Raw genomic sequence first — 22,683 nt, forward strand, 5'->3', positions numbered from 1 at the left:
CGCCTGGTAGATTTAAATGTTGTGAGCATGGATACCAAACGAATGGTCTGATGTGCTGGCCAATGGCCTATGAGCTTGATTCACTGGCCCGCATGGAATTTAAAATTGGGTGGCGTAGTGGCCAGACTTTCGGTCCCAATTGTGAGATTGCAAGTTCAGGGGTTTGAGCAACAGGTCTGTCCGATGTTATGTCCTTGGGAAAGGCGCTTTACACAAATTTCCTATTTGGCTCCGTCCTTTGGAAAACTGGGAGGTCCTGCCACTTAAATGACCTAACAGTGTTGATAGGGGAGTTGAACGCAGGAACTCAATACTCGCTCGAGGTTCAGCACTTTTCAAGGACCCCCGAGTGAGTATGGAATTCCTGCATGCTGTTGTCGCTGACTGCGTATGACGCCACTGTGTCAGAAGGGAGAGAGAGGGGAGTTCGATCTATACCATTTCACTACGTTTTTGGTAAAATTGGGAAAGTGTCATATATAGGGTACTGGGCTTCTTGTGCGTAATGACTCTTTGCCCATAACACAGAGTTGGATTCTCTTGTGGGGAAAATGTACTACTCCGTTACCCAACTGTTCAGATATTATGTAATACGCTCAAAATTTTGATTTTAAAAAGACTGCTGTTCAAAATCTGAATGATGAATGTAAGCTAGAAAAGATGCATAACGATGGTACAATTTTTAAAATAATTACACTTGTTTTTTTTCTCTCTTCTAAAAAGTTTTTCATTCTGGGTTTAAACTTTAAACAGTAGCACAGCTTGTTGATGATGTGCTTGTCTTTCTGTAGGTTTCATGAACATGTCCTGTACTGCATAATTAGTTTCTTCTGTCTGGCACGAACAATGCAGTTTACTTGAGTTAATTGGACTGAATATTCATGGGCGCTGAATTTGTATTCTCTTTCCTTTACATTCTCTGTCAGTGTGGTTTCCTGACTTGCAGCCAAATGCCTGAAGTTTGAAATGGTACCCCTCTGGGTATTATTTAGTTGTCCCTGACTTGCAGAATCGAAGCAGCCTGCTTCCTAAATCTGTTTAATTATATAAATGGGGAGTGAACATTTGCAACAACTAAAAAACTATGCATCTGCATTGTCCTTTAGTCCCTCTCTGCTTGGGTGCCTTTCACAGGTCCCACTTCTTTACTGTCTATCTCTTTGTCTGTCTTTCTTTTCCCAGCCCTAAATGACAGTTCTTGTGTCAGTGTGCTACTAAGTCAAAGTCTTTGGGTAGTATTTTGTCTGGGAATCAGAAGCTTGATGTTGAAATGGTGAAATGTGTATTTGTGGTTTAAAATCATTCTGTTACTTTGGTGGCTGACGGCTGCCTTGGTGTGGTGTGCTCTTTCTTTCCCATCAAACACTTTTTTCTCTGTCAAGCAGCTATCATCCTTCTAATATTACCTTCTTTTTTTTTTTGTATGTTACTGTCTCTAGTAACACCTCTAGTCTTCAAAACGTATGTGATTTTTGTAGTTGAACGTTTTGGAAAACTCATACTAAGTCGGTGATTGACGGGTGCTCTGATGTGGTCTGCTCCTTCTTCTTTATATCTAAAATCTGTCATCCTTATCTTTTCTCCTTTTTTCTTTCTTACTCCCTTGTAAATGTCTAATCTTCTGCTCTTATATGACCGTATTGTGTTACAAGTGCTGTAAAACTCTTACAAAAACAGAAAAAAAAAAAAAAAAGTCATTGTTCGTCTCTTAGCAACATGAATGTTGATTGTCAAGAGCTTTTGAATAAGTAGTCTTTTAGATATGGCCTTGATGAAGGTATGTCAAACTGGTATCTCTCAAAACAAGAGTTCTTCTCAGATTCTCAGTTTTGAAGGGCAGTAGTGTGTTTTAGTAGTTCACATTTATTGTTTGGTTTGTATCAGTAGTGTGGTGTTGTGTACCGGTCTGTTGTGAATGAAAAACTTATGTTTTCTACTTCTGTGGCAGTGCAAATAATTCAGGTACTTTGATTTCCCCTAAAGTTTTTACTTCTATACTTTTTGGTGGCTCTTATCGTGTGGATAGTGTGTGTACTTCATTTCAAGTAAAATCTGCAGATGTGTTACATTAAAATAAGGGGGGGGGTTTGTGAGCAGGAAACATGACAATTTGATTTCTTTTATTGTTTAGTTTAGATGTTTGTTGTTTTTTCTGTCATTTTTCCTTTAGGGGTTGATGTAGAAATCAAATATTCTTAATTGTATGGATGAATTTAGTGACAAAATATGTGTACTAAGTGATGAAGCTTCTTTTTTGGAGGGGTTTTCTTTAGTATATATATGCATAGCATTTCATTGTTTCTTTGTCTATATTATTAACTCTTCTTTTTAAAAAATGTGTAGACATTTCATCTAATTTTCGTAAACACTTTTTGCTCGTCAAGGATTTAAATTTTTGTTGCACTTTTTTATGTTAACCCCCCCCCCCCCCCCCCCCCCCCCCCCAACTGAGAAACAACCTGAAATTTTTCGCCTGAGAACATTTAGTTTTTGTATCTTTTTGATTTATCATAGTTCATAAATAGTACAACATTTTCATATTAATTAGATCTTTGGTCATGAAATACTTCTCATGAAAAAATTGAAAATTTTAAGCCAAAGTTAGTCACAATAGTGGAAATGGGAGGATTCAGCCATCAAGTTTGAACGTTTGAAGGAAGAAAAATCGCACCAAGCATTTATTTTTGGGTAGAACATGCTGAAACCTGTGTTTTCTAGTTTGGCTCCACATGGACTCGCACTTGTACATGTAATTATTGTAATGGGAAGCATTTGCTACGTTCAAAAGATCTTTGATGTTTGCCCAAACCAACTTGTGCCTGCTTTTCCACAGAAATGAAATCTCAATGTCTCCATCTTCATCCTTCTCGGGTAACCCTTCCTACCAGACCCCCGCCCCATTTTTTGGGCTTCAAATTCACATAGAACATATACACCAAACTTTACACTCGTGACACCATTCAATTCATTTATTATTTATTGCCCAAAAGATTCACTTTCATTCTCCATCAGAGAAAAAGTCTTTGTTATCAGAGTCATTCTTGGAAATATTGGCCCAACTCTAGGCAGAGAGACCCAAAACTTTATGGGGGCCTGGGGTGCCTGCGGTGATCAGCAGCCTTCGCATTAGAGACTGGGGTGTCCATTACGTAAAGATGAGTGAGAAGAAGAAGATCAGAGTCATTGTCTGTCACATGACTGTCACAGTCAATGTCACTGTCAAGGGGTTCTATGTTAGATATAATTTGATGGTGGTTTAGTGCCCACCTCACATAGTGAGAAAGAAAACTCCACTAGGGAAAAGAAAGTAGCTTTTTTGTGTAGTTTCATGTTGCTGGAGTTTTTTCCTCTGAACGCAAATACATATCTTCGCTGTCGTGATAGATTGAATAAGTAAATAAGTGGCATCGAGTAAATTTTTCATGAGAAGAAAAAACTGATTTATTTAAAGGAAGACATAGAGTTATAAAATTTTCATACTCTTAAAAAAGTCCACTTTTGTTTATTTGAATATAAATTTTAAACCAGCATATGAAACATGCTTTGTAGAATACGTTTCGCTGAAAAAAACCCAAACAAATTTGTTGTTTTGCGATATTATTACGATGGCGACGATATATAGGTTCTTTTGTTTCAAAGATGCAGTACAAGGGGCGTGCACTCCAAATTAAATGGAGAAGCAATTTTCATTTTAGAAAATAATGTACAATGTAACTAGATCTATTACATTACCTAAAAAAGCCACTTTTACAAAAACATTGTAGTTTTTGTTTATAAATCAGTGCTCACTTATTTTTGTGCCTTGTATAAGTCCGTTAGTCCATACATTCTAGGGTGTTTGTGAAAGAACTGTCTTTTGTTTAGAAGTAGAAGAATAAAATGATTGACACAAGCTGCATATAAGTCTTATTTTTGTCATTTTTGTGTGGGATGTGTGTTTTAGATACTTTGAGCTTCATTTAAATTTAGAAAAAATTTCTTTTTTTACATTTCAGACATTTAATGCGTTTGTCAATACTTATACATGTGTATTGTGCGAGTATGTGTATTTGTCCTGTTTCTAACTTCCTCTCATCAATCAAACATGGGTGGGTGGTTGGTGGTTGCTCTGGTGTGGTCTGCTCCTTTCCTATCAAACATCTATCGTCCTGACCTCTCCTCCTTTTTTTGTGTTTGTTACTCTCTTGTATGTAAATCCTCTAATCTCGGCCGTTATATGACGTTATTGGTGAGTGGTTGGCGGGTGCTCTGGTGTGGTTTGCTTCTTCTTTCCTATCAAACATCTATCGTCTTTATCTCCCCTCCTTCTTTTTCGTGTTTGTTACTCTCTTGTAACATCTCTAATCTTCGGCACTTATATGACCTTATTGTGTTGCAAGTGCCATAAAACACTTACTAAAACTAAACTGACGTTATTGTGTTGCAAGTGCCACTAACTCTTACTAAAACTAAAAATCAAACTTGAATTCTTTCATGCACATGACATCATACATGATGTTTTAGTAAATTAAAGGTTAAGTTAAGAAGGATAATCGTCAATTGTCCCAAAATATCACCATGGTACACATGTAGGCCTACATGTATAGTTCAATGAAATTCGTCTCTTACTCTTGAGGATCCAACTTTGAAGTCACAGAATCTCTTGTGGCTCTTATGTATTGTATGTCGGAGAGTGTTATAGTTCCCAGTGACTGGATCAGATCTGCCTCAGACTCGCACAGCAGATAGATGTAATTGCCACTTCTTGCATGAACACATAAACAGTCTTTGTTGAAAACAGATTTTGATCGGAAGATCCAGTTCAAAGGTCTACGATGGGCCATTTTATTGTGATAATAATAATATACTGAATGCAGCATCATTTTGAAATTTGAACACCGCTATGTATGTAATTTATTGTAATCTAAAATTTGAGAGTTTTGGATCCCAAGAGGTAGATGTTAATGATTTAAGGGTGGTAGGTAATGACGTTCAGATGCAGCACTTTATTAGTAGCCTTAGTTATACGTATTAGTAGTTAGTGGGGGTAGTTGAGTATTGTGTGGACAGCTGTGTGGGTTTTGTTTACTTATGAAACATTCTTTCGTAAAGTTATCAGTACTGGCATCTGGTGTAGTGGTTAGGTGCTCCACTGTCAATTCCTGAGTAGAGAGAGGTTTTTTTGGAGTGTCTGTGTTTTTCTGGTGGGATGTTGTATCCCTCTCAGGTCGTGTTGGCCTCACAGGCAGTGTTGGAAGCCCACCTCTGGAATGATTTAACACTATCTGTACGTCTTCTTTAACTATCGTATCCATACAACGTGGGGGACTCTGTGTCACCACTTTCCAAAGAGGAATTTACTCGGTAATCCGATCCGTATGCTTTGCTTAGCAGTCTGTCAAAATGATTTTTTGAGAAATACTGAAAGTTTCAAAGAAATCTTCGTACTAGAAGTATTCTAAAATGTGAAGAATACTGCCCCGTTGGGCACAAAATTACCCTAGGGCGTACGGATTGGGTTTAAAGTTGTCGATGGAAGCGTAAGTAAAAACACCACAATTAAAAGATTTTTAAAACTTAATTGGAGGATTAATTGATAGGTGGACAGCTTTTGTAGTGACTACTGTGAACATGTTTTGAGGCTGACTAGTTGCAAAGATGATCGACTAAAAAAATATGGTGGTGTCAAGATAAAAAATGTTGTTGATTGTATTGGTGAATTCAGTGACATTACATGTGAAAAACACAAGGGTAGTGGGTGGTTGGCGGGTACTCTGGTGTGGTTTGCTACTTCTTTCCTATGAAACATCTATCATCCTTATCTCCCTTCTTTTTTATGTTTGTTACCCACTTGTAACACCTCTAATCTTCTAGCGCTCATATGACCTTGTGCAGTTGCGAGCGCCGTAAAACCTCTACTAAAACTTTTTTAAACCCTCAACGGTATCCCGGAAAAGTGAACATTTGTAAGTGGATGTTTGGTGGGGGCTCTGGTGTGGTTTGCTGCTTCTTTCCTATCAAACATCTATGGTCCTGATCTCCCCTCCTCCTTTTTTGTGTTTGCTACTCTCTTTTAACACCTTTAATCTTCGACACTTATATGACCTTATTGTGTTGCAAGTGCCGCAAGACTCTTACAAAAACAAAAGAAACATTTGTACAGGTAACTACCATGAAGACAGAGACCTAGGTGTCTACAAAGGCAGGGTAGACTGTACTTCTTGTTTCATTGTCTTTCCACTACTCAGCTTAGGCACTCTTCCACCCATCTCATCTTAACAGTCCTTTTTCTTCTTGATCTAAACTAGTTTCTAGCTTGAAAGATCTTGTCAGTACGTTAGTGTTTTAGTACCTATAAAATGGCAGCCTGCACTGTATGCTTTCCAGGAAGTTGAGATTGTTTGAGAGTGCTGTCAGGTCTTTTGGGGTAATAATATAGATTGCAAAGCGCATAGAGCTTGCTGTTGAGTGAGAATTTGTGCTATACAAATGCTATTTATTATTATCATTATTATTATTATTACTAATATAATAATTATTAATGATAATAAGAAAAAAATAAAGTATGTTTTGAATATCTTTTTTTATTGGGTTTTTTTCATTGTCAGGCGTGCCCAGCACAAGGGGACTGTTGCTTCGTGGTGTGTGTTGCTCCAGCAGCCTGAGGCAGAAGAACCATCAGAGTGGTGGAGATACTGGAAGGAGCTTTGAAGAGCAGTAAGTTGTTGTTGCACTCTCATGAAATTGAAGATGAGTTTCACTTTTTTTCCTATTGTCCATACTTTGTCCATCTAAGGAAATTGTTAATTCCTCCCAGCCTGACTCGGCCTAGTGACAGAAATGCAATGTTTGACCCATGATAAGAGATATGTGTGCACAACCTGTACTCTTTCATTATGGAAACTATTTAACAAATGGGTGTTTTATATGATGTGATGTAGGCCAATGGCCTTATTAAACACTGAATAAACTTACTTACTTACGTTGTTGTTGGCTTGGTGGGGGTTACTCTACATTAGTGTTTATTGAGTCTGTGGTGTAATAGTTAGACACCTTGCTGTCACACGCGGGAGATCAGGAGTGTGATTCCTGAGTGGGAGAATTTCTATCAAGTTTTTTGGGTCTCTCTTTTGGGATGTTGTTTCCCTCTCAGCCTGGGTTGGCCCTGACTGGCGGGGTCGGAAGACCATCTTCTTAATGATCTCAATTGTGTCGATGGGGGTGTAAAAACACTTACATTAAAAGACTAATCTCCTGACAAATATCATGTATTTGGGCTTTTGCTAGAGTCTTGCAACAAGCCATCAAGTTTTTGTTTGTCTAACTTTTTTATTGGATAAACATCCGAGTAACCATATTTTTTATTGTGCGAGAGGAAAGGATATGCATTATATTGTGTGTACCCAATAGATATGATTACACTTATTGTTAGCTGGTGGTCAGAGGGCGCCACTGGTAGGTTCTAGGCTACTTCTTTACTATCCCTCTGTTGTTTCTGTCTGTCTTACGTTTTCCCAGCACTAATTGGCCAGTATTATGTCGATGTGCTTGTCTATACTGAAGCAAACAAACTAATTTGCTACTCCAGTGTAATAATAATATTTTATATTTTTTCAGAGAGAGGAGTAACTTTTCTTTAGACAGCCAGTCATCTCAGGAGGAATCACAGGAACAGGAATATGAACACTCAGTGAAACAGAGGATCCTGAAAGCTTCCATGCCCTTTGTATGTGAATTGGGATGGACGAAAAAGGCTTTGGAAGCTGGTGAGGCTCAGAACTTCTTTTTAAAGATATAATCCGATATGTACTGATATTTTTATTTGGGCTATTCTTTCATATTCTTTTTCTATAAATTTGTATTTACATAAACATAAGAGCCTTGAAATTTGTAGCAAGTAGTTGAAGTAGTGGTTTGTTTATTTATGAAAAGTGTTTTGGTGAATCTTTGTTCTCGCCATTCATTTTCTTTCTCAGCGCTTAGACAGACACTGCCAAGTTCTCTGATTAAATTAGTCCTCTGATTAAAATTTTTTTTTTCTTGTTTGAGAACAACATTATGGTTTACATAATTTATTTTTTTTCTTAAATTCAGTTTCCACTGGTCACATTCACATGTTAATTAATGTTACTTATAAAAAGTGATGTAAAAAAAGAACCCTCTTTCTTCTTTCCTATCAAACATCTGTCGTCTTTATCTCCCCTCCTTCTTTTTTGTGTTTGTTACTCTCTTGTAGCACGTCAAATCTTCGGCACTTATATGACCTTATTGTGTTGCAAGTGCTGTTAAACATTTACTAAAACTAAACTAAAAAAATACTCAAGTTTGAACAGCTTGATGATGATAATTATGTAAGTGTGACTGTGAATGTCGCTGTAGCTGATAATTGAATGTTTTCCTTCTTCCAGGTGCTCAATCGGAAGGTCTACCGCCCGTGGCTCAGGGCATGTTCCCGCGGGGAGGGGCGGAGCTGATTCACTACTTCTACGGGCAGTGTAACAGTGAGCTCGGGGTCATACTGGCACAGAGAGTGGAGCAAGCCAAGCAGGAGGGTCTGGAGTGAGCTGATTTATCTATACTCTAACCTGTTGTTACCTGTGGGTATTAATAGAATGGAAGAATATCAGAACAGAAACAAGAAAACACTGGTGAAAATTTGAAACTTGATTTTGTCAAAACGAAGTTAAAGTGCACTTTGGACAAAATAGTTCACAGGCGACGACCTGTCACATGAATTGCACCGTGCCTGTGTGTGACATAACGCGACCTCAGTGCTTTCTTGTCCCATCTCCATTTTTAATAACAGTGAAAAAAGTTCATAACAAAGAGTGAGCTGCAGAAGAAGTTGCATTTTCTATGTGAAAAAAAATTTAGATAGGACAAGAAAGCACTGAGGTCGCGATAAGCATAACTCCTTTAAAAAATTTGTAGGTGTTGTTATGTCTCTATCAATTCTCTATCTGATGATATTTTACTTATTGAAAAGTGTAGTTTAACCCCTCACATCCCCTACCATGTGATACAAAATTACTTGGTAAGTTTTTTCTCCCGCATGACCCACATTGCTTCTGCTATTGGCTTGAATGTACAAAAAGAGAGACAACTCAAATTTAAAATTATTTTTTTTCTCAGAAAACCAAAGACAAAGCCTTTCATCAGAGATGCTGTTGAGACAAGGCTAAGGATGATCGCGCCTTACATGGATCAGTGGCCACAGGTATGTATGTGATTTTGGTCTTGATAGGATAGCAGACCTGCCCACTACTGCAATAAAATCGTAGCCCTCCGATATCTTTTGCCCATTGAGGAATCTCAATTGGATTTGTATTTGAAAAAAAAATTTTCTTCGATTTTGTTTCCATCTATCGTACGCAACTTATCATAAATGATGTGAAAATACTCAGGTTTGTTTGCAATATTTGCGTGACTTACTGTGAATGTCGTGAAAATATCAAGGTTTACTTGCAGTATTTGCATGTATTGTAATGATGCAAAAATATAAATTTATATTTGCGTGTATTTGCAATAGGCCTACACATTCATTTGCCACTCAACTTAGATTCTGGAGGCTATTTTTTTCCCCCCCAAACTGCGATTTTTAGGGAGATTTCAGAGGAAAACTCCTATTTTTGGTCATGGAGTGGTTGGCAGGTCTGGCACAGTGAACATTTGGCTCACTTTAATTAATTGTGTTTGTTGATCTTGGTGCTTTTCATTATGGTTTTCTGTAGATCTCTTTTCTTAGAAAATGAATGTTTACTTTACTGGACTTCCCCTAAAATACTGCGAGTGGTTGGAGGGCACCACTGGTAGGTCATACTTCTCTTCTTTCCCTCGGTTGTTTCTGTCTATCTGTCTTGCTTCTTCCCTGGACTAATGACCGTTATTCTCTTTTCTCAAACTTTAACCATAAACTGTTGACTTTCGGGATAGAATTTGAGTGAGATCGCTGTTTTGTCAAAGTATTGCCTGACCTGGTCTAGAACTTGAACATGGGCTTTATTTCTATGCAAAGTATAAGTAATGAGTATCAAACCATGATTGTTGATGTCAGTTCCAGATCTTGTACTTGAAGCAAAAGTACAGGATCTGTGCCAGGCGCAGGAGAAGTGTTTTAAAAATGATTGTGAGACATCGTTGGGAAATCAGGCGCTCATCAAAATAATGAAATCTGAGAAAACCATTTTTCGATCATTTTGGAAATTTTTTTCGAATTTTTGTTTTTTGGCTCAACACCTTGTACGTCTATTCAAAAACACTTGTAAGCATGGATTTTATGGAAAAATGTTCATTAAAGGCACAAAAATGTAAATTTGCAGTTTCCAAGAACTCTTAACTCACTGACTACGGATCCCGTCACAGGTACGGGGCGGGCGGGCGGTTCGCAGGTACGGATCCCGTACCCCCGACGGGATGGACTTTGCGGTTTTGTTCCGCATCTTGTGCTCCCGTCACATGAACGGGAACGGACTTCAGTGCTAGTTTTGCCTCTTGTTTCGTTTCGTGCCGAGTTTGGCAGAAGTTTTGTGGTAACTTTTAAGCAATTGAAGGTGAATGACAGTCACCTCATCTGGGGTTGACCTGACTGGAACTCACACTATGTTTTTTCTATACAAGAAATGATAGTAATCCGACAGTCGCGTCAAAGTAACAGTCACATGAACAAGAATCACATAATTTCGCTGTTTTCGATACTTCTGTACGTTTTGCTAGTTCTAGTGACTCAGGATATGATGTGTCTAATAGTTAAGCCCCTGGATATGTACCCAAACACGGCCTGAGTCGTAGTTTTAGGGCTAGATCTAGCACTAGTACTGTTGTTGTTGTTTGGCGACGAAATCACAACTTCGTTCCCTACTTCTGTCTCATGTAATTCAGTGTATGGGTCTGAATCAACGCCCAGACCAGCTTTTATATTTTCACCAAACGCTCACACATGGATACAAATCAAAACAGAACACTTTGAACTTTTATTTTTGTTGTTGTTGTGAATTTGATTCTATCTGTCATGTCTGGAAATTTTTCGAAAAATCAAATTCATTCCAATTTTGAAACAATCATAAGAATTTAAAGTATTAGACCTAGAGAATTAAAATGTTTTGCAATAGATAAAGTTTGAAAGTAACTTTACTGTGTCAAAAAATAATTACAATAGGGTAATTCTGAGAGTTGTGGTGGTGTTTTGAAATACCCCAAAAAATGCCAGTACTCAGCGCTAGTGATTTGTGAAAGGGGCCAGTAGTCAGTGAGTTAACACTTTCCACCCACACAGAGTGTGCAGCACTTATCCCCACGGACAAGGATACAGGTGCGGTACACACTATATCACACCGGCGCTGATTGGCGTCCAGTGAGGAAAAGGGATGGCTTCTTGCCATCGCGGATCGACGTGCTGTGGGGGCAAAGTGTTAAACTATGAAAGTCACCAAACTTTCTGTCCCCGCAGACTTAGGCAAATTTAGATTGCCCAATTATGCAAGACAAATGTAAAATTATGCCCAAATTATGCAAGTTACAGTAATGCCATTCATGACATCTTTTGCACTTTTTCAACAAGAATTTTCATGTTTTATGTACAGAAAAATTGAAAATAGAACATATCAGTATCAGTAATTTTTTGTCGGAACCCCCCCCCCTCCAAAAAATATAATCTCTGTAACTTTCAGCTGTAGATCTAGAGTGGAAAGAAAAATGTTTTTTTTTTTTAAAAGCGCTATTCCCATAAACCATTAACCAAGATCTTCTAACAAGGGAAATAACCAACTTGTTTCTTAAATTACAATTTACGGGGATTACTTCCCTTTTGTCACCTGGCGAGGCGTTAAATAATTGTTGTATTTGTATGAAAAATGAAAAATAAAATGTGAAAAAACGCAGGAATCCAGTTTTATGCAAATGTGGCAGAATTACGCCAAAAAAACGCGGCCGCGCCACGTCCGTACAATCTTATAGTCCCACAGGGACAGCTTTAGCGGCCATTTTCTCACTAATTTTACCTCCAAAATCAGGCGTCCCCACTTACTTCAGTCGCGAATATCTCGACTTCTATTCAAGATAAATGGATATTTATTTCATCAAAAGCAAGGCAAATGGACAACCATTAAAATGATACGAATAACTCCATATGGACAAAGATTGACGAGCGCCTTATTCCACTGCGTTGTGACACAATTTTTTGGAGCAAGATACAGACGAACATGCCAAAGGTCACCTGTTCAAGGCAATCACCCCTACAAATGATTGCTGTGGGTGGTTGGCTGGTGCTCTGTTGTGGTTTGCTTCTTCTTTCGTATCAAAATTTAACATCTATCATCCTGCTTTGTTGTGTTGCTAGTGCCGTAAACCTCTTACTAAAATGAAACTAAAACTGGTCATTTCCCACTTCTCTCCTTACGTTATTTCTATTATAATGACACTGTCTGAGAAGACCACCTATGTAAGATGACAGGTGGTTGTCTTGGACAGGTTTTGGTTCTACTGTATTTTGAATGTTGTTCTCAACTGCTTCCAGGCCATGGCGATACAGACATTGCCGCAAAATGCTGCAGAGTCATGGACCAACTTGCTCAATCTGGTGGATGAGATCTGGTTTCATGCCGGTGACCGATCGGTGGACGTAAGTCGATGATTTCTCTGATCATGGTGTACCCTGTTGCTTTTTAACATCTTAATGTTTATTTGTATATATACAATGCGCTTGTTGGTGGTTGGCAGATGCTCTGGTGTGGTTTGCTCCTTCTTTCATTTCAAACATCCCCATCTGTCCTTTTTTGTGTTGTTACTCTCTTGTAATGCCTCTAATCTTTGGCACTTATGAAACATTATTGTCTTGCAAGTGTTGTTAAAACTCTTACTAAAACCGAGCAGCGTGTTTATTTTTTCGGAGCAGGAATCTTCTGCACCATAATAATAGTATTTTTAGGTGTTTTTGCTGGGGCTTGTTTGTTCTGGGTACCACAGTGAAATTTGTTAGACATGAAATTTGTTTGACATGAAATTCCTGTTACCACAAAAGGCTTTTGAATATTTTTTGGCTCCTTATCAAAGCGACATTTTATTCTTGGGGGTGAAAAATTCAGGTAACCACCTTCTACACAGGCTCTCAAGACTTCAAATAAAGTAAATCCGAACACTCTATAGGTAGTGTGTCTGTTCCTTGTTTGTTCTCTTTAATGAAAGAGGTAAAGGTAATATTGCATGATTTCAATTGTCCGAGACACTCACCATGTCTGTTGAATAATAATTCTTATGGTACGGTAAAATTAATGCGAACTGTAAAACTACAATTTTTCTGTTTGTTTCTGCACGGGTTTGAGCAATTAAATATTTTCAGGCTTTTTTCTCTGCAGCCAATTTTCCCCTGGGGAAAAAGAGGTTCTGGTTTCTGAATTTGCTAGTCCTTAGCTACTCGTGACCTCAGTGCTTTCTTGTCCTATCTCCATTTTTTTGGTAACAGTGAAAACTTGACTTCTTCTTACGCTCACTCTTTGTTATAAACTGTTTTCACTCTTAATACTCTTATTAAAAATGGAGATAGGACAAGAAAGCACTGAGATAGTGTACTGTAGGGATTTCTTTGAAATAATGTATCATATGGATACATGCTTGGACAGTTTTTTCGAAGGTAAATGTAAGATGAATTTTTTTGTCGGTAGACTAGTGGTTAGGCTACCTACCAGACTCGTATTCGTGAGGTTGCAAGTTCAGGGGTTTGAGCCTCAGGCCTGACGTTTTGGGTCTCTGGGAAAAGCACTTTACACAAATTTCCCTCACTTCAGGTGTGATTGGGTACCCGGTTAAAGACAGCTAAAGATCTTGTCAGTGTTAGTGTTTTAGTGCCTAATAAAATGACAGTTTGCAATGTATGCTTCCCAGGAAGTTGAGACTATTTCAAAATGCTATAACGTCTACTGGGGTAATAATATAGAATATAAAGTGCATAGAGCTTGCTGTTGAGTGGGAATTTGCGTTATATATTATAAATGCTATTATTATTATTATTATTATTCTGTGCTCAGTTCAACTGGTACACTAAACGACTGGCCCTAGCGGGAGTGTACAAGACCAGTGAAGTGTTCATGCTGCAGGACAAGTCAGAGGACCAACAGGAAACCTGGGCCTTCATGGACAGGAGGCTGGAGGATCTGCAGACGTTTGGCGCCTCCAAGAAGTCGGTGAGTAGAAACAGTTTGTAGCCATGGGTCTGTACTCAGAATTTTTAAAAAGGGGGAACTTTCCGGTTGATGGCAACAGAAGACCATTTTCGTGAGACACCCATTATTATTATACTGTTTAACCTCAGAATGCTGAAATAAAAACCGTCAATTTATCAAAGCAAGGTTATTTCATCCCAATTTAGGGGTTTGGATGATAATTTCAAATAAAAGAGTCACTTACCAAATATAATTTACAATCTTGATTATCTAGCATCTGCGTTTGTCGCAATTCGCAGCCACGATTTTTTGCATATTTTGGTCCGCGATTTTTGCATTTTTTCAACAAAAAACCACCGCCGGGAAGAAAAAATAATTTTAAAACAACAACAAAAACGGGAAATAACATTCGTGAAAAAAAAAAGAAACCGTACCTCTTTACTTTTAGAAAGAAAGTTTGTTTTCACTTTCGCTTCACTTCGTCTCTTTCTCACTTGTACTTGTTAACACCACGTTGATTTGTAATTTTCATGTTAAGAACATAAATAGGGTACATGTGTTTTAATTTGTTGGTGTGTTAATATTTTTCTTCTCGTTATTGTTCTGATGAGTTGTTTTTCTATTTTTGTGTGTATCTGTATATATATAGCGTAATGTTCTTCCTACCTTTTAAAAAAAATGTGTTATGTTCGAGCATGTCTCCACCAAAACCGAATACTGGCACTGGCAGGCCCCTTTTTTGTGATTCCATAATTTACATGTAATATTCTGTACTTTTTCTTAAATTACAAGCATTTAGGGTTAAACCGCCCAGTCTATGGATAGGTTGACACTCGCCCTTATTTACTAATTTTTGTGGTTGTTTATTTGCTATTCTAATTTTATTTCATTCTTTTGTGACACCTTATTTTTCATGTTTTTACACTCTGTGTGGCTACAAATGATATTCTGGATGCCTAAAACCGAGCACACAAAATTCTAGTGTTTAAGATTAAGTTACCCCTTTCTACATATTGCTATATTATGTTGTCATGGAGAGTAGAAAGCTTGAAAATTAATGGCAACTCTTTTGGCAACTTTTGCCATTTTTGTGGTTACTTTTGGCAACTTTTGGACAAAAAATGGCAACAAACGCAGATGCTAAGATTATGTACAGAAAGTGGTGGCACATAACTGGGAGGTGCCCCTCCCAGCAGCGGAGTTTAGTGGAGGAAATGGCAGTAGCGGAAATCCGCTAAATCGAGACTCATGGTAGCTTACTTGTTGATGTCGCGTCAGTTTTTGAGCATTTGGGGTTGTTGAACCTTATTGATGTCCTCTAAAAGCTTGTTCATTTGTCTTGCTTTTTATGAAGAAAAAATACCCATCTGTCTTGAATAGAAGTTGAGATATGGGGAGGGATTGCCTGGTGTTGGGGGTAATATTTGTGAGAAGATAGCCACCAAAGTGTGGCGTCCTCCACAATTTGAGTGTCCTTGGAAACTGCAAATTTTCATTTCTTATGCCTTTCTTCAATGATTCAATGTTTTTTAATTAAATCCACTCTCGTATGCCCTGTCTTGATGGATGTACCATCTTAACTGTCTTGATCAATACCATATTTTTGTAATTTTAGAAAGGACATGTGGTTACTTGGGGGAGGCATTGCGCTGCCAAGAGCGAAATTCTCGCAGCTAAAGGGATTTGAAAGCAAGAACAACAATATGTAATGTTAGTAAAACCTGTAGAGAGAGAAGGTGCAGAGGGAGAGAAAGAGTTGGGAGGGAGAAAGAGAGAGAAAAAAGGGGGGTAGAGGTAGGGTAATTGTCCATTTAGTTTATTTTCATTTATAATGGTGTTTGCTTTGTTTAAATATAATTAAATAAAATGTATGTCTCTTCTTACAGCTGGAACAAACATCTGAGGTTCTGAAAGAAAGCCTCTTAGGTTTTTGCATCATGGTAAGTTATACAGCCTAGTTTAATCTTTAAATCTATGTTTTACAGTTTACTTGATATCTTTATCTTATAACGCGGTAGCTTTTGTAGACTATTACTATTTTTTAATAAAGCTCTATCTTTGTACAAGGTTATGCTCGTTTTCGTAGGGGGATGATATTAATTTCAGAGCAGGGCCTGAGGCGGAATTGAGTTATAGACTATAGTCAATTCCATCCTTTCATCTCTTCGCAACTGCATTGTGTGCTGCATGATTGATTGCATTATTTATGTTACCACCAGTTTAATGTAAGTCTTCAAAACATGGCGTAGGAAACGGTGAATTAGCCCTCTTATAAAATTGTGAAACACACAAAAAAAATGAAGTCTAGAAAAGTGATGAAGTCTGATGATATAATTAGTACGAAATAATAGGTCCATAGTAACTAAAAGAACTTGTTTACCTGTTACCGTTACACATGTCAGCGCAAATACCTTCCACTGTTTTAAATACAAAGTAACTCTAGGATTAGGAAGAGCGAAATTTTCGTTTGCTTTGAAGTGAGCATAAACAATTTAAACCAGTAGATTAATCGTACAGTTACTGTTATTCATGTTATGACATAAATGTTTTTCTGTGATGTTCACAGGCACAGTGTTTCTCAACCTCAATTCCTCATTACCCACCTAATTCATTTAGACTTTTATGATCCACTATCTTTTCACTACTTGTTTACCATGCTTTTCACCATAATTGTCAGTGGACTGTGGTTGTCATTTTGACAGACTCTGCTTGAGTTTATCTTTTGCTTTGATATAAAATCATAAAGAGTGAAAAACAAAGAGCTCTCTTCATACTGAGAGTGAGAGGGTTCCAGTTTCAGATTTTCCTTCATAGATGGGGCAAAAGTTACTTTTTTTGCACAATGCAATGAAATTCAGCTAATGAGTCAAATTGGTTTATTATTGTGCCAAAATGGTAGTTTTGCCACTTTGCTCATCATGATGGAGAATATGGCTGGCGCTGAATGAATCAAAAGAATCTGATTGGCAGTGTACACAGGTTGTTTGTGGCTTAGCTTGCAATAGCAGAATAACTGGTTAAGAATCATTTTTTATAAGAACCATAGATGTAAGAACAGTTTTGTTTACTGTTATTCTTCTTTCTAAACGTTTGTCTTTTGCCCAAACCATTTTATATAAAATTTTATAAATTGTTTTTGTTGTTTCTTGCACAGGGTCGAAACATGCTTGGTATGAACTCAAGAGACAGATAGAGGTGACACTTTGTCTCTCATGAAAGTCTTGCATTTCCAATGACAAGACATGTGCAGCAGCCAAGGGACTAGATTTCCTAAATGAACTAGAACCATTCAGTTCCGGAAGTGAATACAATACCAATTTCCGCTCGAGATCACTGCTGAGCTCTTACATCACCATTTTTGCATTTGTTAATTGGAAGTTTGCTTGTGTTTTTTAATGTCTTTTTAACATAACTGTGATTTTTACTTTTGTGACAATTGTTAAGTAGTCATCATTCACAAAAATGACAGAATTGTTGTTTTCCCTGAAGAAATGTAAATAAAACCTTTGTAAGTTTTAAAACTACATCATTTGTTGCTAGTGTGGTACTCTTTCTTTCTTTGTAAGAAACCCAATTCTTTCTGTAAAAGTTCGTATACATGATCATGAAGCAATTATTGAAAATTATTCTTGGTCAGTTGAATCTGCTACAATGAACACCTCCATGACATTCACCAGTACAAATGACCAGTTCACACCTTGCAGATCAACAATTTTTAAAAATAGTGTGGCACCATCCAAGATGTCCACATTTTGTTATAACAACCACTTTTCTCCTCCTCATCATCAGCTGTACTTGTGGTATCCCAAGCACCTTGTCATTTTGTAGAATTGTTTTATAAGTTACAACCCCAGCTAAACAAGTTAGATCATGTAGAAAGCAAGCTATGACCCTGCCTGTCAGAGCCAACCAGGGCTGACCGAGACGGAAACAACGTCCCTGCAGAGACATCGAGATCCCCAATAAACTCTCATCACTTGGGAATTGAACTAGGGGTCTCCTATGCGGAACCACTACACCCCAGACACCAGTCAAAAAACATCAACTGTGTACACATTATTATAATACCCCCTTCAGCGTCATTCCTACTACAGTGGAGCTCGGATTCAACGAGGTCACTGGGTCTGACCTAAAATCTCGTTGGATCTGAGTGTTCGTTATAGCAAACATGAGGGTTTTGTGTAGATAATTACAGGCACTGAGCAAGTAATGTATAAAGAGAAGTAACAAGTGGTGCCTGAAATACCTGCATTATGAACTGTGCAAAACAAAAGATCGATTCGTTCAAATGCACACCTGTGACATCTCGATTGTTTGCCAAAAAGTTGTGTTGCTGTGTAGAGCCTAGCACAGCAACTTTTAATTCCACAGACCAGTGCACAATTCATTACGTAGAGATCTACGCCAAGACTGGCTTATCACTGTAATATTGATCAGTTGCTAGGGTGAAAAAGACTGACAAGTTTGTATCTGCAACGTTCCACGCCCGGACTCAAAGTAGAGTAATAGTAGATCTAGTAATAAAAACTAGAATGGCACAAGTACACCTATTCAGTGTGAGAGGTGTAAGAACTGGGGGGATGGGGGGGCAAGATGCAGTGACACTGAAAATCTGCCAATCTTGAACAGAAAGCTAAACTATAGATATAAATTACAATCACCCATCCTATGAAACGCGAACACTTAAGTTAAATAACAAGGCATGACGGATCCCGATGCCACACAAGACCTGCACCAACGCGCGCTTTGCAGAGAGCTCTAAAGTAGTTATCAAAAGGCTAAAAATTTGCTTTCAAGTTCAGTATTTGTCCTCCAGCGTTGCCTTCAGCCCCCCCAATCCCCTTCCACGAGTGTATCTCCTATATAAGGCAGTCCTATACTTCACAGCGCTCAGACCGCCGGTACTCACAGGTTCATTGACCGGTTACGAGGGCGAACCTGACAAGACGCTTGTCTAAGTTCTTTTTCTTTTTTTTTTCCACAAGCGGGAGCAGAGGGCAATTTTTAATATTGATTTATTTCAAGGCGACACAGCGTTCATAATGCACAACCTGCATGCTACAAATGTTGCGTTATCTATCAGACTATTACCGGAAAATTTCTAGGTGGTATCGAAAGCGAAAGTAGATCTTGATTCTTCCGGATCAAGCCTCGGTGTCACACATACACTTCCGCCACAGCGGTTCAATTACGTTTCCTCTTCAGGATTCATCAACCATACAGTATAGATAGCTACACATTACACAGGCCCTATCCTTTCCCGACTTACCAACCCATCACAAAATTCCCGACTTTTTCCCGATTTCCCGACCTGGTGGGGACCCTGTAGGCACTTCAGTGAACGCGCTTACTATAGCGTCATTTGGCTTCGGAAAGTCCCATAGGGTTTTACCGTTTTGTTTCCGGACATGACGTCTCATTGCGACAGTGGGTTCAAACTGCCCGTATTTTTGTTTAATTTAGGGGACCAACATTCAAGTCCGATACATGTCTTTAAAGACCTTTGGACGGCCTTCAAAACGCTTCTTTCCAGGTTGATTTGCCACTTATGAGTCTCGAAATATTTCAAGTTGAAAATTAGACAATTTTTAACCATTGATTTTTGATAAATTTTCTCGTCATATTTTTTTCAAACTACCCTTGTTGGTAAACCATTCTTTTTTCTTCCAGAAAACGTTTAAATGTTTATCGTAGAAGTCTTACCTTGGCTAGTGAAGTTTTACCCTTTTATCAACCAAATCCGCGAAAACCTAGCTGAACCCTTACAACGTGACAACGCGCCGAGCCGTGACGTCACGCAGTTTGCGTCTTGAGCTTTTGGCTCCCTCTGTTCCTTGTTTGAAATGTACGAGACAGGGAAATACATCGCCAAGAGATATTTAAACTTTAGTTCAAAAATTTAATAAATTTTGGTAATATTTTATAATCACTGACCTCACATTGTGCCTTAGTTTATTCGATAGTATAAGAAAAAGAGACTTTTTAGACCCAAGTATATCCTTTTCACAGAGCTCCCCCCTCCCTCCTTTTTTTCCCCTGCCGAAAGCCTTTCATTGCGTATTGCCTAAATCTAGTACATGTATGAAGAGTCCGGATTCGTGTTGTTAACACAGTAAAAAATTAATTTGGGACGCCTATATAAATATCTAATGCAATTATTTGCTTGATAAAGTTTCTTAGGTCTACTGTTAGTACCGATCCATATTTTTTTTCTTTTCTGTCGCATAAACAAGAACGAAAAATGCTATGTACTGGATTGTTGGATCCACTGCATGCCCCCCCCCCCTCCCTCTCTCCCTCCCCCCTCCCTCTCCCCCTCTCCTCTCTCTCCCTCTCTCCCCCCTCTCTCTCTCTCACTAGTCTCACTCTCTCTCTCTCTCTCTCTCTCACTAATCTCACTCTCTCTAGTCTCTCTCTCTCTCTCTCTCTCTCTCTCTCTCTCTCTCTCTCTCTCTCTCTCTCTCTCTCTCTAGTCTCACTCTCTCTCTCTCTCTCATTAGTCTCTCTCTCTCTCATTAGTCTCTCTCTCTCTCTCTCTCTCTCTCTCACTAGTCTCTCTCTCTCACTAGTCTCACTCTCTCTCTCTCTGTCTCTCTCTCTCTCTCTGTCTCTCTCTCTCTCTCTCTCTCTCTCTGGGTGTGTGTGTGTGTGTGTGTGTGTGTGTGTGTGTGTGTGTGTGTGTGTGTGGTTTCGTGTGTTCCCACTCCTCTCTTATTTTCATAACCGTACCTCTCTTTTCTGTTCTTCTCCATCCCACTTTACCTGTTCTTCAACTTCATATACATTTTCTCTATTATATATCCTTCTTGTCTTATTTGTTTTATAATCGCCACCACCGCCATCCTTCCACGACCCACGGTATTAGCTGTGTAAGCCTATTACTCTTTTCCACTGATGAAAGATGCCAGTTCCATCAAAGTGAGCACTTTTGCTCCTCAGTTCTTACTTTACTTACTTTTTCCTTCCTCCGGTATCCTTAGGATGTCGAGGGGAGGTGCAGGTTTCGGCGTCTGTAATAGATATGCTAATTAGTTATTGTTCCAGGACCTTTTTAACCCCATCCAGTCAGGTCTTTCTTGGTCTTCCTCTTGATTTAAAGCCGGATTCCCGGGTCTTGTAAGCTCTAGCCGCTAGTTGTTTCTGGGGCATTCTGGTTAGATGTCCGAACCATTTGACTCTTTGACGCTCTAATGAATTTACTACTGGTAGACGTATTGACAACTTCTTCTTTCATGATTGGTGGTCCCTCGTTGTTATTTTCCACTCTTCTTTGTTCATCTCTTTTGTCATTGTACAGGTCACCGATATATTCTGTCCAACGTTCTAGTATCTTGTCTCTGTCCATTATGATATTCCCATCATAATGGACAGAGACAATATACTAGAACGTTGGTCACCGATATATTCTGTCCAACGTTCTAGTATCAAGGCACTACGAAAGATGAAGAATGGGAAAGCGGCAGGACCGGACAACATCACCACAGAGATGATTAAAGCTGTAGAAGACTTTGGAATCACCACACTGACAAAACTTCTTAACAACATATATGCCACTGGACATATTCCATCAGACTTGTCAAAATCTATCTTCATAGCTTTACCAAAGAAACCCAATGCAAACGAATGTGAAACACATCGAACCATCAGCCTCATGAGCCACATAACAAAAATATTACTCAGAATAATTATGATGAGAATAAGAAATAAAATTCTCCCAGAAATAGCCCAAGAACAATGTGGATTTATTGAAGGAAAAGGCACTGTAAATGCCATATATGTCATCAGAACAACAATAGAACGTGCCCTAGAAGTTCAGAAAGATCTTCATTTATGTTTTATAGACTACACCAAGGCATTCGACAAAATCAGGCACGACAAGATCATCGACATGCTGGAAGTTCTTAATATCGACGGGAAGGACTTACGGATTATCAAAAACATGTACTGGGATCAAACAGCTGCAATGAGAATAGAAAACGACATCAGCGAATACATACAGATTAAAAGAGGAGTCAGACAAGGATGTGTACTTTCTCCAGACTTGTTCTCCCAGTATAGTGAAAATATCATGAGACACATAGACGAAATGCCTGGTATTTCGATAGGGGGACATAATATAAACAATCTAAGATATGCAGATGACACAGTCCTAATAGCAGAAGATGAAAAACACCTGCAGAATATATTAAATGTCATCGTACAAGAGAGTGACAACATGGGCTTAAACCTAAACATCAAGAAAACCGAAACGATGGTGATAAGCAGAAATACTCCAATCCCAACATGCAATATCAAAATCAATGATACCACCCTCAAGCAAGTACAACATTTTAGATATTTGGGGACCATTATATCATCAGATGGTAGATGTCACACCGAAATTAAAAGCCGCATTTGCCAAGCAAAAGCAACCTTCCACAAGATGAAACAGATACTAACAAACATCAATCTGTCACTGGAAATGAGGAAAAGAGTAATGAAAAGCTACATCGAGCCAATCCTATTATACGGGTGCGACGCATGGACAATCAATAAACAGCTGGAAAAAACA

The 22,683-nt window shown here is 38.5% G+C and overlaps 1 protein-coding gene across 1 annotated transcript in view; it reads left to right on the plus strand.

Annotated features, from left to right (window-relative positions):
* The window catches only part of LOC101863312 (ubiquinone biosynthesis protein COQ9, mitochondrial), a 36,599-nt gene extending 18,942 nt beyond the window's left edge, over positions 1-17,657 (plus strand). The window contains exons 2-9 of the mRNA XM_005089757.3: positions 6,588-6,696; positions 7,597-7,745; positions 8,388-8,538; positions 9,112-9,196; positions 12,491-12,595; positions 13,998-14,153; positions 16,019-16,072; positions 17,287-17,657. Of these exons, the coding sequence (XP_005089814.1) occupies positions 6,588-6,696; positions 7,597-7,745; positions 8,388-8,538; positions 9,112-9,196; positions 12,491-12,595; positions 13,998-14,153; positions 16,019-16,072; positions 17,287-17,325 (848 nt within the window). The 3' untranslated portion in view covers positions 17,326-17,657. The remainder of the gene's footprint in view (positions 1-6,587; positions 6,697-7,596; positions 7,746-8,387; positions 8,539-9,111; positions 9,197-12,490; positions 12,596-13,997; positions 14,154-16,018; positions 16,073-17,286) is intronic.
* The last annotated feature ends 5,026 nt before the right edge of the window (positions 17,658-22,683 follow it).

This window comes from Aplysia californica, unplaced genomic scaffold (assembly GCF_000002075.1).
Source record: "Aplysia californica isolate F4 #8 unplaced genomic scaffold, AplCal3.0 scaffold00009, whole genome shotgun sequence".
Taxonomy (NCBI): Eukaryota; Metazoa; Mollusca; class Gastropoda; order Aplysiida; family Aplysiidae; genus Aplysia; species Aplysia californica.